This window comes from Hetaerina americana, unplaced genomic scaffold (genome assembly GCF_022747635.1).
Source record: "Hetaerina americana unplaced genomic scaffold, ioHetAmer1.1.p SCAF_1, whole genome shotgun sequence".
Taxonomy (NCBI): Eukaryota; Metazoa; Arthropoda; class Insecta; order Odonata; family Calopterygidae; genus Hetaerina; species Hetaerina americana.
The window spans coordinates 41,582,329-41,599,812 of NW_027286069.1; the positions used below are offsets into that span (position 1 = coordinate 41,582,329).

At 36.0% G+C, this 17,484-nt stretch overlaps 1 protein-coding gene across 1 annotated transcript in view; it reads right to left on the reverse strand.

Annotated features, from left to right (window-relative positions):
• Window positions 1-17,484, reverse strand: part of LOC139691028 (PAX3- and PAX7-binding protein 1) — a 43,270-nt gene that overhangs the window by 12,248 nt on the left and 13,538 nt on the right. The window contains exons 8-10 of the mRNA XM_071588751.1: window positions 16,289-16,478; window positions 5,971-6,103; window positions 265-474 (exon numbers count right to left, since the gene is read on the reverse strand). Coding sequence (XP_071444852.1) covers window positions 265-474; window positions 5,971-6,103; window positions 16,289-16,478 — 533 coding nt within the window. The remainder of the gene's footprint in view (window positions 1-264; window positions 475-5,970; window positions 6,104-16,288; window positions 16,479-17,484) is intronic.

A 17,484-nucleotide genomic window follows, 5' to 3' on the forward strand; every position in this document is an offset into this window, starting at 1 on the left:
TCACTAGAGTTCAGAGTGACCATCAAATATACACATGGAAATCCATTAACTTTGTAGCAACCGTAAAGGACTAAATGAATCATCTCATCGTAGGAATAAGTACAAAATCATCACAATGTGTTTAATCACAATGCACTCAACTGCAGTATTTCTAGCAGCCTAATCTTATTACTTAACTAATAATCATGAAGAGTTCTAATTATTTTGACATTATTCCTAACATTAGCCTTACGTAATTTAGTCACAACTATGATTTATCCTTACCTTTCTGCTTGCGATAAGCAACCACTTCTAGTTCTGTCTGCTCATCATCACTAGACATTCCTTCATAATGCTTCAATGTACCACTGGTAGAACGGGCAGCCATCTGCCTGGCCCTTCTCCTCCGGCTCCTCCTGCCTTCCCTTTCTGCAGCTCTCCTCACCTGTGCCTCCTCTTCCTCAGGGTTAGTCTTCACTCCACCAGCTGTCACTCCTGAATGAGCACAAAAAATAATATACTGATAGAAGCACACAAAACTATTCAGTGGCCAGAAAAGTATCAATGAATAACATATTGAGGAAGAGTGCCATAAAATGTAAATTAAAATGAACTGAGAGATTTCTATAATAACAGCACAAAAATGTACAAAAATAAAATAAAATCATAAAGTGAAAAAAGATGAATCATGCACTTATTGCCTTAACCACTAGCCTGACACGCACGTGTCAGACACAGGCAACCTCTTCCTCACAAAATTGACTTGCCCATGTGTGGCACGGGCATTGAAATTTTTTCGCTCTGGTTCTGATTTACTAAGAGGGATGAATGGAAAGATGGCGACTTCTGGTAATAACTGTGGTATTTGCTCCAAAAATATGCCTAAAAACTAGCTATATTTGAAATGTGGATTTGGCTGTTTCATTTTTCCATTACGGATGTATTGGTCTAACGGAATCAGTGGGGAATTCCAAAGCTAACAACTTGCAATTACTCTATCGATGTGAAAAGTGTTTGTTTGGTCCATGTGACGCAATTAAAAAAATTGAGTGGAAACAAGACAGAAACAAGAAGTCCTACAAAAGTGACAGATCTATAGGCCAAGCTAACGGTCTGTTTGAATTTAATAAATAACCAGTCTAAGGAAATTACCATTCTAAAAATAAGTCCACTGAAAACGACTGAGAAAACAAGGGAAATACTGGGTGACATTAAAATATCGATCACTAACTCATTGGAAAGTGAGCGATTGCAACATCCCGCAAAAACTGTGAAAGAGAAGAAAAGTAACATGGAATGTTTTAATTATTCTCAAGTCATAGCTACTAATAGTAATACTAATAATAATGAGCGTGCTCCTAAGGTGACGCTGCCGTACTCTTCCGTTGCTCACAAAGGAATTTTTATAGCCACCGCCTGTAGAACCACATACCACTACATGCAACATGAGGAAAGAAGATGATGAGGGCTACACCATGGTCTCAAATAAGCGGAAACCTCGGCCAAAGCTGATTGTGAGGACATCAAACTCAGACAGTGATTTAGTCGGGCTACCGATAATGGTCCACATACACGCTCAGGGATTCACAGAAGACATGACAATCGAAGCAAATAAAAAGTATGTATCAAGCAAAATACTTGGCAAGTACTTTGAGATCAAGCAACTGAAGGTATCTAGAGGCACCTCACCTCTTTTCATGTATCTGTTGGTGAAGACTTAAAAGATGTAGTGAAAAGTCCCGACTTTTGGCCGAAACATGTCTGTGCCAGTAGGTATTTTTTTCTGAAGGCCCACCTGACCTCCTCGAAGGGTTAGTTAAAATTAGGCAGCCTTTAACAATCATGCAAGTTAATATTCAGTGCCTCAGGAACAAAGTAAACCAGCTGGAAGTGGCTATAAAATAGTGTGAACTAGACATTTTGTGTATTACTGAGCATTGGTTAAAATATGAAGAACTAATGGTTATCTCACTCTCAAATTACTCCCTAGTGTCCTCATTCTGCCAGACCATGTATAAAAATGGAGGTGTGGCCATATTCGTGCATAGTAGAACAAAGGGTACAATTAACTCAATTGACGTGCCTGTGAAGGAAGAAAAAAATTTTGAATGTGCAGTGTGTTTCCATGAAACTCCAATGGGATTGCTCGTGCTCATTTCCATCCATAGATCACTAACTGGTGATTTTCATACATTTATTAAATAACTCGACCAACTCTTTTGCTCCTTATATGCAAACAACCGGTTACTCGTGTTGAACAGTGACCTCAACTGTAATCTCTTAGTTGACTCCTCTTACAGATCCAAATTACTGAATTTGTTCAAAACTTGCGGCATGGAAGATTTTATTTATAATCCTACCAGAGTCACTCCCACATCCACCACCCTAATTGATTACGCTGTGACCAACCTTAACCAAGAAAAAGTAGTAACAACTGTTAGTGACCTAGGTATATCAGACCATAGTATGGTGAAAATAAGTACTGATACTAACCCTTACTGATAACTAACTCTTGATCTATTAGCTACTAATATACCCGAAAGAGTCTTAAATGTAGGAGTTATTGATGGAATCAGTGATCACAGGGCTGTAAACGCTAAATTTTCCCTAAGCGTAGAAAAAGTTAACAAACCTAAGAGAAAAATTTATTTATTCAATAAAGCTGACCATGATGGCCTAAAACATGAGTTAAACTGTTCCTTTCTTAGATTTGACGAATTAAGCAAAACTAGGAGTGTCGAGGATACCTGGAATAATTTTCTTGCGATAACACGTTCAGCAATACAGAGATTCATACCTAGTAAATATATAAGAGAGAATAAGAAACCCCATTGGTACAACTCTGAAGTTCGGAAATCACTAAGACGGCAAAGGGCGTGCCATGCCAGAATGAAAAACGCGGTTAAAGATTCCTCCCCTGATAAAATCAACGAAACCATACAGAATTACAAAGCATCTAGGTCCACTGCCAAGAAGGCATTCCGGAAGGCGCTAGCGGAATTCAAAAGGAAAAAATTAGGTGAACATTTAAACGATAACCCAAAGATGTTTTGGTCCTACGTCAGGGATGTGCAGGGAAAAAAGTCCACCGTAAACTCTTTGAACAACGAAAAAGGGGATAAAGTAACAAGTAGTTTAGACAAAGCCAACATATTAAACTCATTCTTCCACAGTGTTTTCAACAAATGCTCCCCGAATACACCAGAGAACCTCCCGAAAGCATTTCTACAACCAATGCATGCAATCGACTTTTCCACTCGCAGAATAGAGTTACTCCTTAAAAATATCGACCCCAACAAATCTCCGGGACCTGATGAGATACCGGCTCGCGTGTATAAAGAACTATCGTCTGAAATTGCCCCTTATCTTAATATAATATTTAAGAAATCATTAGCAGAAGAAAGCGTGCCAAGTGGCTGGAAGATAGCTTCTGTGACGCCCATTTTTAAAAATGGAGACCGGGAGGACCCCAGTAATTATAGGCCAATATCGCTCACCTCCATCTCCTGTAAGATTTTTGAGCACATCATTGTTAGTTCCATAATGAGGTACCTCGATAGCCAAGATTTATTGATAAATAACCAACACGGGTTCCGTAAAGGTAGATCCTGCGAAACTCAACTCGCACTATTTGTTCATGATATAATGCATTCCGGTGAAAGTAATATTCCAGTTGATGCAATATTTCTAGATTTTAAAAAAGCTTTTGATTAAGTCCCTCATTGCAAGTTACTCGCTAAGTTGGAAAGTTATGGAATACACGGGAGTGTTATATGCTGGATAAGACAATTGTTAAAAAATCGTGTTCAAACAGTCGTTCTGGATGGTGTATCATCCGATACTGTTAAGGTCACGTCGGGTGTACCACAGGGAAGTGTCATAGGCCCCCTCTTGTTTCTTATTTACATAAATGACCTCAGCACCATGGTTAATAGCAGGCTCCGTCTTTTTGCTGACGATGCGGTGATTTATGGGGACATTCGAAGTCGCGATGACAGAGTCACGTTAGCTAACGACCTAAATGCAATCCAGACTTGGTGCGATACATGGCAATTGGAATTAAATTTGAAGAAATGTGTAGTAATACATTTTTGGGAAAAGAGTAACACCCCACCATTTAGTTACAAAGTGAAGCAAACAGAAATCGCAAGGGTAGATTCCTTTAAATACTTGGGTGTAACAATTACTCACGATCTGTCCTGGGGAAAGCACATACGGGAAATATGCGGTTGCGCTAATAAAAAATTGGGATTTGTAAAAAGAGTGCTGGGTAAATGTGACAAAAAAGTGAAGGAACGATGTTTTATTGCCCTAGTCAGGCCCCACCTAGAGTATGCTGCCAGTATATGGGATCCGCAAGAGATAAATTTAATTTCGGAATTGGAACGAGTTCAGCAGAGGGGGGCTAGATTTGTCAAAAATTGCTATGACCAACGCAGTAGCGTAACTACTTTGCTAGAAAATTTAGGCTGGGATTCCCTTACACAGCGGCGTTTACAATATAGATTAAACTTATTAAAAACATTTAAAGATGGATCCTTTTCCGATGACATCAAGAACATAATACGAACCCCAACGTATTACAGGCGGAGGGATCACGAATGTAAGATTAGAGAGATTGACTGCAGGACAGACAGATTTAAATGGTCATTTTTTCTGAGAACAATAAGAGACCAGAATTCTTTTAATCGAAATCGCCCAGGATCCGGCTCGACATAATAAGTATTAACCTACAAGGTAGCGACTGCGCAGGGTTATACGCTTATATTTATATTTTTTTTATATATATATATATATATATTTTTTGCAGGTTCCCCTTACCTTTCCCCATCCATTTGAAATACCCTAATCCCCTCATCCCTTACCCTTTCCTCCTGGTGCTGCACCCCCTGCCACACACCTTTTTGGTGGCTTGCAGGATGTAGATGTAGATGTAACCAAGCCTAAACGATAAAACCTACCTAAGTCGGTCTCTTACTCATGGATCTGCAGCATTTTCTGCTCCTTCTACAGTCCCAAAACTGGAACAACGTCTATGACGTAGTCAGTAGACGAAGGTTTCAATTACTTTTATTCAAATTTTCAAACACAATTTTGAATTGTGTTTTCCAGTAACACATCATAAAATATTTCACAGCACGAAATGTAAGCCATGGCTAACTGACGAGATCTGTTACTACTCAACTATCCTAAAAAAACTTACTATCTCCAGTAAAAGTTCAAACAATCATGAACAAAGGTTACTCTATAAGGAATTTCAATGATCATACATTATACAGTTAATCTTTTCTAGTGAAAGGCCATTGCAGCCTTATTTTCAACTATAATGGAAATACTTCATTTTTAATACATGGGTTTGGAAGTGGTAAATAGAGTGGTTGAGATTAGGAAGAAGTGTGTGTCATATTATGTTGGCCATATAGTGGAGAAGAAGAGCTCAAGGAATTTGTACTGAAAATTAATGTGACTTGTGCTGAATGTATTCCTTCCCACAAATATTAGTCTTTAATTATATTATTCTTCTGCATTTAATTCCAACAAAAGAATTTAATAATAAAAATATGGAAAAAACATTAGGGTGCAGAATAACATGGTTAAAAATAGATTACAATTTCCAAGATAAGAATTTTTTTAAATGCAACAGAATTAATTTGAGCTCTCTGTCAAACTCATTCCTGTATGTTTATCAGCTGATACCAATACATGAACTGTAACAAAACTTATACAAACTTTTGGCAAGTTTTACTTAAGTGTAAGGTACAAAGGTTTAATGCCTATGAATAGGAAAATCCTTGAACAAACATGAACATTTATTATATTGGATGCACATTATCATTTGTAAATATGTTAAGTTAAAACTCCCTTTTAAAAGGCAAAAAAAAGGAAATAGATACATTTAGTAAAAGTAACATTCATGAAACACAATTCAATAATAGCAGGAAACACTGACAGAACTGACAAAATAGAAGGAGATGAAAAATAATAACTTACTATTAGCAGCAATTGGAGCCAATTCTTTGGCTTGATCTCTGACATCCTGCCTTCTCCTTGCAATGAGTTCATCTCTACGCTTGCGCCACAGTGTAGAATGCATTCGAGACTCTACCCCCTCGATGAGAGAGACCTAATTGGGGTTCCAGAAAATAAGTAAAGTTTTCAAAAAAATCAGCACAAAAACAGCAACTCTTTTCACTTAGTGAAAAATATGTAACAACGTAAGGAAAATCACTATCTTCCTACTACCCTACATAGTGAAAACTATATGAGATATTATGACTATACAATTAGCCATTAGGTTTGATATGCATATCAACATTTTTAAGACGACTTTTCTGTTTTCCCCTGTTCCTGCTGTTTGTGCCACATGTTTTGGTGTTAAATTTTCATAAGGTCTGGCTAATATTCCCTCGGATTACTAAATTAGGCACTGTATTTCTTAACAGAATAACTCTTAAGAGAATTTAAACCTATGCCACTTCATTTACAATTGCACACATACTGATTAATCATCCAGCAGTATCTCATAACCAACTCTGCATTAGAAGAAAAGTAAGAGTGGATGACTTTTGACATAAACACCGACGAAATAGTTTTTAGGGATTCAACTGAGGGCAAATGGTAGTTATCATTAGTGTAGTGTGTACACTAATTCCTTGCGGGCTGCCTTGAAGGATGTATTTTTAAATATTGAAAAATGTGAGGAATTTATGCCACCACATAAGAGAAGTGAAATGTACTTTCAGTGATACAGTATCTAAACCACCAGGGATCTTGATTATTACGCAGTAGCTGAGTAGTATTTACTTACACTCTTACAGTCATAACCACAAGTCCTTCACCTCTCCTCACCATCTCAAAATAACTTCACTAAGAAGCTGTTGAGAGTTACAGGGAGACAAATGAAAATCATACAACATTGAAACGAGTCTTGTCCCTCAGTAAATGTTGAAACAATGTAAATTTTTTAATTATGTAATATTTTGAGAACAATTGGAAACCTTATTTTCAAGGAGCATATCTGTAATGACAAATATGAAAACATTCTTGTTTCCATAACAATATTTACGTTCAACAGGATACTGATTAGGCCTGCCTGCTATGGATTTTCCCAATGATTGAAGTATTAGCATATTTAAACATTACCACCGATATCCTAAGAAAGAATGAAACCAGGGGTCAGTGTTTTCAGGTGAATCAACTGGTGATTAAGTAATATCTGACTGGATACCTGACTTTTATTACTACTGGAGATGTTATTTTGGGAACATTCTTGATTTAAAAGGTATAAAAAATGTAAGTCTTTCCCAATATACAACAGCTAGAGGAGAGACAACATTTTATGTTATCAGCTGATTCAGTATTTCATGCAATATCAGCCAATTCTGCAGGAAAATCGGGGAAATGACAAACACAATGTGGAAGGTTTCACTATTATAGCATACTTGTTTTACTATTATAGGAGAAACCCTGTTAACACATAACAATAATAATATCTATGACAAAAAATTGTCAGCTTAAAAATTGCAATAATTGGAACAGAAGTGGGTGTTGCATTTAACCCTTTTAGTTTGGTAGGCTGAAATATCGGCTTTTGCATCTCGGGTGAAAAATGCGGCTGATACAATGGCTCCAATGTTAGCAATTGTTTAAATTGCTATAATTTATTTATTTTTATTTGCTATTTTAAATACTTCTCATTAAGTATAAATCTTACTGTAATTTTTAAACAGAACTGTTTACATGTGGGGAAACTCAGTCTAATGGTAAGCTCGTTTCTTTTGCTCAGTGGTCTTTTCACTGTGATATCCTTCTGAAAGGCTAATCAGTTTAATTCTGAAAACTTTAAAATGCCTTTTGGTGAATCTATTTTGATAGAAACTGCTAAGACTAGGGTGATATGATGGTGAGAGGATATGAGTTTGGATTTAGACGACTCTGAGATTGTGATGCAGAGGAAAATGCCAAGAGTTATACAGGAAAGAGAAGATGATACAATGAGTGATGTGACAGATGTAATTCTACCACTGGAGTTCAATGTAATCTCTGAAGGCCATCATACTTGAAGCGCTAATGGCTTTAGTTACGCATAAATACCGGGCCCCAAGCAGGCGCCACCATCCCCGACTGGAGATCCCTTTGCATTCTTCAATTTATTTTTTGCCCCTGTGCCTTGGTATCTGTTTACACACGAAACCAATTATGTACAGTTCCTAGCTGCCCATGAAAAATTATCCTTGAGATCAAGTGAGGTACTGGTGAATTCATCAAATCATTCACAGGAGGAGAATCTCGAAAGGATTAATTGCTATTATACTGGAAATTGTGTTGTTTGTAGTGAAAAATATGACCAGAAGTAAAAAATGTCCCACAAGAGGGCATACAGTGTAAAAAATGTGTGCATAGCATTTGTTACGTTCAACATCAGGGCTAAATGAACGGGCCAACGGTAATGAAAAAGCCCTAATATTACACAGAGGTATAATGTATGAAAAACAAAGTGGAACTATATAGAGGCTGACCAAAAATTATGCCATTCACTACCTTTTCCTAATTTTTATAATATTTCCACATTTATTTCAGGCAATTTCTTTTACATAACAAAGGCAGTTTTATTATTGAATGCTTAAACAATTATATTACCATTGGCAATAAGGCAAAATAATATCACAAAAAATATGTTTCAAATTTAGTGCTTTGAAATTTATACATAATTTTTCAAATGATGCAAACTATTAGTATCATTATTTAATAATAAAATTTACATCCACTTAAAAAACCATATATCGACATCAATAACAACAGTTTGAGAATACCATTTTTCCTAAGATGATAAATTTTACTAAAAATACAACCTGCATTTTTTTTTGCTAGTACCACGATTGCAAGTTTGCACTGAGGGTTAAACAAGATTATAGAACACCACCTTCATCCTTATTTTTTGAGCTTCAAAATGCCCCGCACAAATGAAGTTTTTCTTAGGTTCTTTAAAAAGGGACACATGGTCTCAAATTATTGCAATGAGAAAATTGACAAAAAAATAGGCCATTTTAATAAATTATATACTGTTTTATTAAGTATCAATAGTTCAGGTCAGTCAGTGCGATGGCATTTAGTTGCTAAATGTATGTAACTATATTAGAAGTATATAAAATTATCAACTTAAACCCTATATCATACTGAATGAGATACATATAATGATAAAATAACTGATACGAGCACATTTGAAAAAGAATTGGTATTGGAATTTTCATAGCAAGGAATAAATTTCTAAATTTTGCTTCAGAAGCAATTCTGTACCAATGTGATATTTTGGTATGTATAGTTCATTTTAAACAATTAGCATAGAAAACATTGCATAGGTACATTATTCTACACATAGCTTTCCAGGCAAGCATAAGACAATATAAGAAGCATTTTGTCGAGGGGTAGAGAAAACCCCCTGGCTTGGTATCAGCCTACTTGTAATAAAAGGCACCAATGGTCCATAGTTAAGTCATTTTGTAATGGATCAGATGGTTGATAGTCACAACCTGAGGTCCTCTAAATATGGAGCTAAAGTAGGGATCGGGATACCTCTGAAAAATCCTACTACCAACAGGATTCAAACCCAGACCCTCGGGGAGAGAAGGGGTTTAGTTCACTCACCACAATAAGCCTGCAGAATGCAGAGGCAAAGGTTGGGGCGAAGCAAGTCCTTACCAAGCTATTCTCTAGGCTGTTGTGGCAGGTGAACCAAACCCGCTACATTCCGCAAATTACAAAATTATTTATTCTTACATACACATGATGCAAGAGGAGTTGAAGTCAAGAGGGAGGGGATGCACTAACTAAGAGGTCAAAAAACTAGTTTTTTCCCAATAAATCGAATACTGAATGATTCTTGACTAGAAAATATTTGATGAATAGAATCAATTTATTTTTTCATTAAAGTACATGATTGACTAGTTAATAATTGATCAAGGGGGCCAACAAGAGATTTAGAGAGGAGCAATAATTAATAGAATAACCTGGTATTGTAAAATGGCACAACACATAACTTCAACCACTATTTTTCAAAAACCAAAATTACATGTTTAATGAAAAATATATACATATATTGTCAGTGATGGATATTGAACAATAATTAATTACAATTACATATCCATTTTGAAAAACTGAACTACTTACTAACTCCTACAGACCTCTACTCCTCCTGTATTCATTGTATCTGCTACAAGATACTCAGTAAGTTTCACCAATTTTTTAAGGACTACTTTTATTTTTCCAGGGGATTCCACATCCCCACACAAATTCATCTTTTGCATTATTAGTCATGTAATAATGACCATAATGTCAAAATGATGAGGCAGGTTCATTATGGTATTGGGAAGATGGCAAAATATATATGCAAGTACATGAAGAACCAGAGGGCTGGTTTCCAACCAATTGGAGACACTGATATTTGTCATGGTACAATTATTGCAGCACAGATAGCTACAGTAGCACCAAAACTATTTTAATGCATTGCCACATTCTGAAAAGCTTATGCTTTTGGGCAATATTTCATGGAAGTAAGCATTTTACAACATGGAAAAAAGGAGGTCTGAGAGGGCTGTGGATCTGTTAATAAGTGTACTTAATTAGAATGATATCATGTGCAGAACAAAATATGCCTCATATGCACTACAATTGGAATTTATGAAGAGTGGTACTTAAGGGTAACAAGAAAAACTCTTTCCAAAGTTACATTAACACTTAAACAAAAAATTCATGCACCAACAAAATGCTGAAAAAAAATTAGTGTTAAATGGTGAAATAAAACTTAAATCAAAGTTAGTAGTGAAAACTGCAAATTTACATCAAATTAAGAGACCATACAACTTATTTTAAATCAAATTAATGATTCACTCCAATGGTGGTTTCACCAAGTGGGTTTTCAAGGCTACAGTCCAACACTGTACAACTACAAGGCTACTGTACAACTCTGGGTTGGCAGGTGGTCATGTTACCCCACTGCCACCAGGGCAGGTAAGAAGATAACACAACTAGCAAATTTGAGAGTTTGCCTTTCTCTTGCACGAGAAGACTGCCTCATATTAATGTTCTGCTGTTTTATTGTGATATCAACCATGTTTATTAATTTCTTCACATCCTTTTTCTTATACAGAAAATTTTCCTCTTTAGCCAGGCCACTATTGCTGTCTCTTTCTCTTTTTGATTTCATTTATTTTAAAGCTAAATTGACTAATTCCCCATCTAAAATTTCAGTTTGCTTCATCACATACCAGGGCCTTTACCTCCATTCTTTTTAACAATTTCATTATTCATTTGTGACATATTGTTAGCCTAAAATGGCATAAAAAAAACTGGTAAGGGCAGTCTCATTTTAGTCGAAAGTTATAATCTTATTAACTGGTAGCTTGACAATCACTCACAAGAACAAGAAAATCATTTCTTGACAACTATATAGCTGAGGGATAAGACGAAACACATTATAATGCTAATCACATTCATAGAGGCACCGTAGTAAAATAAACAAAATAAAACTGATAGACAACAAAATAAAGTCATTCATAAAAGTAAATAAGTATTTAGGCATCTTAAATTTCACAGAACATCGGGCTTAGTACTGGGTGAACTATACCATCACCTACCAAACCGACCTTCGGGTTGATTACTGTGTTTGTGGTTTTCTTCCTAATAATCAACCACTGTCTTAAGCTATGCTTTCACAATGCAGTTTCTCCCAATGGAGGGTCAAGTAGGGCAAGAGGTGTAAATATGATCACTGACACAAAGGACGAATCAGTAGCTTTGTACAAGAACATATCTTAGGAAGATAAAATGGGAGTATTCCTACATGAAATGTCGGATTCAGATTTTTTGGACACATCCCCCAAATTTTATAGAAGAGTGAAATACTGGTGGACTTTTTATCATATCGATTGGTCATATTGATTGGTACAACTCTTTAGTTTCCAGTTCCTCTGATTCTTCAGCCTAGGCCTGGAACCAGAATTTTTAAAGTTTTGTAACTAATATTTCTACCTACCACAAAGTTACGTTACTTTCTAAGCCAAAGCCTACAATAAGAGTAATATCACTGTAGACTACTCCAGATGCCATGAAATATTTTTAAAATAAAATATCCTATAATGCCCTTAATTATTAATATAGAGTTTCAATTAACTCGAATGTTCCAAAAAAGCCTAATACTTTAAGATAATTTGAATGTGGAGGTGGTGCATAGAAAATGATACATAAAAACAATCATAAACACAGTTTGGTTTACCATGTGTGTGATGAAGATGCATATGAATATTTTCACACTGTTTTTGTTTCATTCATGGAAACACATCATTGACTGCATATAAATAATTTGGAATCGGAATGGAGGCTGCTGATAAACCATGTTCAATAGCCAATCATATTCACATAATTCCATCTATTCTATACGTGACAGAGGTGCATATGAATGTAGTACACTGTGTGCAGTAAACATCTCATAAATTGCAGGCAATGAATTGGTACTGAAAAAAGTTGCTACAGAAAATGACGTGCCAAAGCGCATCATAATTACCAAGTGTTTTCTTCTCTATAATCTGGTTTGATGATTTATTTATTAAAACATACATCGGAACAAGTGTTACCTCACATATGCACTTAATAGTGATTGACGGTTGGTTTGTAACATGAAAAGCTTAGTACAAACTCAATAAACCTCAGTAGCTAATAGTTATAGGTACATTAATTTCCTGCGGTGTAAGTAACATGAGATTTATACCGCATGCTTAAGGTTTGATAAAAGTTCTCTGATTAAATATCTCAGATAGGAGATGTGACCATCTCAGTTACGCATGATATGAATTTTTCAGGGGAAAATGAATTTTTACAAAGTAAAGAAATGCTATGCAAAAAAACTTGCGTGTGATCAATGGATGAATATTACATTATGACTATGCACTAGGATGCTTTACTCTTTCAACTAATATCCTAAAATTCAAATATGAAAAATGGTAGAATCCACAATTGGTAAAACTAATTAATTTCAGTTCACAGCGGTGGAAAACACTGACTTTAGGGATTCATATCCCAAAATATATTTGTGTGTGTGTGTGTGGGTGGGTCGCAGTAGTCCAGGGGGTAAAGTTGACTACTGACCAGAAGGGCCCGGGTTGGATCCCTAGACAAACTACTCTGGGCACCTGCAGCTCCACCCAAGCTAAGTCATTTTTCGGGTACCAGATCTTCCTGGGGAACCATAACCGGCACAGGGAAAGGAACTGGCCCCCCTACCCTGATGCGTGAATTTCACATGCTGTCCAAACTAGTACTGGGTGAACTTTACCATCACCTACCAAACCGACCTTCGGATTGATTACTGTGTTTATGGTTTTTTAATATATTTATTCACGTGCATATGTATATACATATGTATGTATGTATATATATATATATATATATATATATATATATATATATATATATATATATATATATATATATATATATATATATATGTGTGTATCTTTGAAATAGAATGCTCTTCAGCGACGCATAAACATATAAAAACACCGATAAAGATTTTTAAATAATAGAAACACAAAGGACACTCACATATGTAGTTTTGATGTTTTAAAAATCTATCAGAATTGATATATACATACTTCCGTGTCCAATAAATACGCAAACTGATGCCATAAAAACTTTATTTTGTAAAATTTAGTCTACATCGATTTGGTCCCCTTTTAAAGTACTCTCCTTTCGCTGCTATGCACTTATTTCATCTTCTTTTCCACTGTTTAAAGCACCATTAGGAGTCCTCGACAGTTTGGCATTTTAGTTTTCTTGTCGTTTCTTGCTCTATGGTGTCCACATCTTCCCAGTGATGTCCCCTCATCACATTTTTGCATTTTAGGAATAGGAAAAAGTCACAGGGCTCGGGAAATAGCTTGCGAATAAGGAGGATGACCAAGGATGGTGACTGAATTTTTTGCCAGAAACTGGTGAATAATCAATGCTGAATGAGCAGGTGCATTGTGGTGAAGGATCCATCATGTTCAGTTAAAATTGTGTGCACAGTTGATCTTCCTTAATTCAGTTCATCAGCTATCATTCGGACGGTTTTTCGACGATCGGTGAAGACCAAGGACTCCACACAATCAAAGTTGTTGTCAACACAGGTGATTGAAGGTCGTCCTGGCCTTGCATCTTTCATCACATCTTGTCGGCCATCTTTAAAATGCTTAACTCACTTGAAAACAGATGCTTTCTTCAGAGCATTACCACCATAAACTGCTGTCAGCATTTCAGTCATTTCCCTATAACTTTTACGGCACTTCATTTGATGTTTGATGTTTATTCATTGCTCTGTGATTTGGTGAATTTCCATTTTCTACGAGCAGTTAATACAAGGACAACAGAAACTAACATAACTGACACCATATGCACAGCTCGACGATCTGCCAAGCGCAGATGGCTCATTGGGTCTCATGCAACTAGCACCGCTAGTGGGCCGCATCATGGCCGCCAGATTGCACCAGTTCATATATTTTTTTGGCCAGACCACGTACATGCGTGTGTGTGTGTGTGTATGAATATAGTTTTCTAGATAGCTCAATTGGCTAGAGCATCATCCCAGCAAGTCGAAGACCTGTGGTTAGAGTCCCAGTCAAGGAAACTTATTTCTTCTTGTGATCTGCTCGATTCCAAATTTTCCAACATTCCTATGACACACACACTTATGTCGGTGACCCTAATGGCAAATGATCTTAAGTTTGGAATATAGAGTAAATAAGGAATTAGTTAAGTAGGCAAGGAAATATCAAGTCAATAAGCACTTACAGGAAAATTAACAAAAATGTTTACATTTGCTACATTATTATGAGCGGGCATAACAAAGACCAGTTTAGGAAATGACTTCAAGGAGAGTCAGCCTAGAATCTAATTAAATAATCAAAATCAAGACAAAATCAATGGCTAATCAAGTGAAATATTTTTTTTGTTTTCAATGTTAAAAACAATGAGCTGGGCCAGCCTACACTACAGTAAATAAAACATTTTATATCAGTAGGTGAAGTGAATCATTGCCAAAACACACTTCACTCTGCCATATGATAACTGCCTTGGAAAGACACTTAGACCGTACACAACTCTTTCAATGTTTATACCTTAAAAATCTTGGATTTTATTTCTTCTCAGAGTAACCATTTCATATCTTTTAAGCACGTGTTATTCTCTCAGCAGAAAAATATGGCATTTTTTCAATGGAACAATTTCAGAGTGTAAAAATCATTCGCCTATGGCAAATGATTTTTACACTCAACTGTTGCTTTGAAATGCACATTAGCGGATGACTTTGTTAAAAGTTACAGTTGCGGCATCTCCCACAGTTTCGTTGGAATTTGCCATGGCATTTTTTGACAAGCAGTAGACATTATATTAATTTATGATTGTTCAAATAGTTGTTTAATGTGTGGAAAGAGATACCTTCTTTTTTATTTCTTGAAAGTTTCGAAGCGCTATAGGAAAAGGCAAGGACTTGAAATTAATGTTTAGGTTTAACATAATTTTTGTCTACCGATGCTCAGAATGTGACAATAAAATCCTCTAGGTTAATTCCCGAAAGAGCAAACAAATAGAGACAAAAGGATGGGATAGGATTAAGCACAATAGTTGTGCACGCAGATGCAAAAATAATTTTCACAGGCTGATAGAATAATTAATTTGGATGCCTCTCGTCTACTGACAACACTCAGGAGAAAAAGAGTACCTTAAAACTATTTCATCTCATCTTCTGTACTTCTAGTCTTCAGTACATGAAAGTTTATAAGCATAATTTTAACTTTTCCCTTTACACATCAAGTTTATCCTCAAAAATTAAAGTGAGTAATATAAATCCTAATTGTAAACTTTGACATATTCACAATACCATGGAAATACTAAATAACTCTAATGCATCAACAATCAGGCAATCTCCACACCAGAAGTTATCCCAAAAGTGCATATATTAACAATATGTTACAACTGAAACAAAAACCACTTTCTTCAATGCTTAATGATACTTCATGATAATTGCCTCCAATGAGGTCTATCACTATTGAAGGATCATCCATTTCTATAAAAGGATATTTGCTGATAAATTGCAAGATTTCATTTGGCACACAAGTCCCTTTTAGGCGGGTCATAAAAAGTTTCAGGAATGCCACACTACAGTAGCCACAATGAGCCAGGGTCAACACTCAAAACATTCCCCCCACATAAAGTAAAGGAGAAAACAAAGTAAAATAAAGAGAAGCATTTCCCCAACAAGAACCGCTTGTGAACCCACCTTCTCGTCTAGACACTCTACCAAGTCAGTGACATACCCACGCAACTCTTGGTAGAAGCAGAAGCGTCGGGCAAGCAATGGGGCATTGGCTTCCCTATCGCCCGCCTCCTTTTGCAGTGATGTCATCTCCTCGGCCAGCCTTTCCTTGTCTGCTTCATGCCGTCTTGACACTTCTCGAAGGGAGGCCAACCTAAGAAGAGAAACAGATGAACCCACAAAATTATTAAGTACTCCATCATGCATTGCCATGGCTCCAGTGAACTTCGAAGCAGCTGAAAAAAAATAATGCAGCACAAGTAATTTTTTTCCTCTTTAGATGATAAAGGAAGTAATAGATGCTTTGAATGGTGTCCCAGCAATAATAAATATTAAAAAAATATTAAATTACAACCCTGTTTACAAACAACAGATGACTACTAAATATCAGATAACAGGATACCTTTGGGTCACAACAATTCTTTGTGGAATCTGACTGGTATATAATATCATCTGAGTGTCTTTCTTCTCCAAAAAAATACAAAGAAATTTCTTTGGATAAAATGAAATGGCCCCCAGAAGGCCCCCTTCAACCTTCAGAGTAAGAAAACCTGATTCTTGGCTGGAAAGTTCCCTATAGGAGTAGCCAAGAAAGCCTGGCGAAAAAGAGAGTTACACAAATAATATATAAAAAGAGATGCTTTATCCCATTATTTACTACTGTTGTACATGGATGTGTCTCATGAACTTCATTGGATCCAGTGGCTATATTTTGATAACGATGTCCACCAGAAATGCAGGTTTCCTTTCAAAAAAGAGCGACAATTACGCATAAGCTAGAGTTTCTACAAAAGAATAAGGAGTCCATTTTAAAATCTACAAGTTCTAGTTGTGACCATAAGTTTGGACCTTGAATTGTTAACCAGAAAATCTGAACATTCCTTTTCTAATAGTGAAATTTCTTTGCTAGAAAAGAGCCTTCAGTACATACCTAATATTCCTATTTCTTTTAAAGACATAAAAAAACCTAGCGGTTGACCTTGAAGTAGACCTTCAGAAAGAAAACATCGTGGTTAAAGAAATTTTTTTCCAGGAGCTCCATAAAATCTCACAAACTGAAGTAAAAAAGAAAAAGTATTCTACAGAATACAAGGCTTTGAAGCCCATTATACATTCATTAACATCTAAAAACTTGATCATCCAAAGTGCAGATAAAGGTG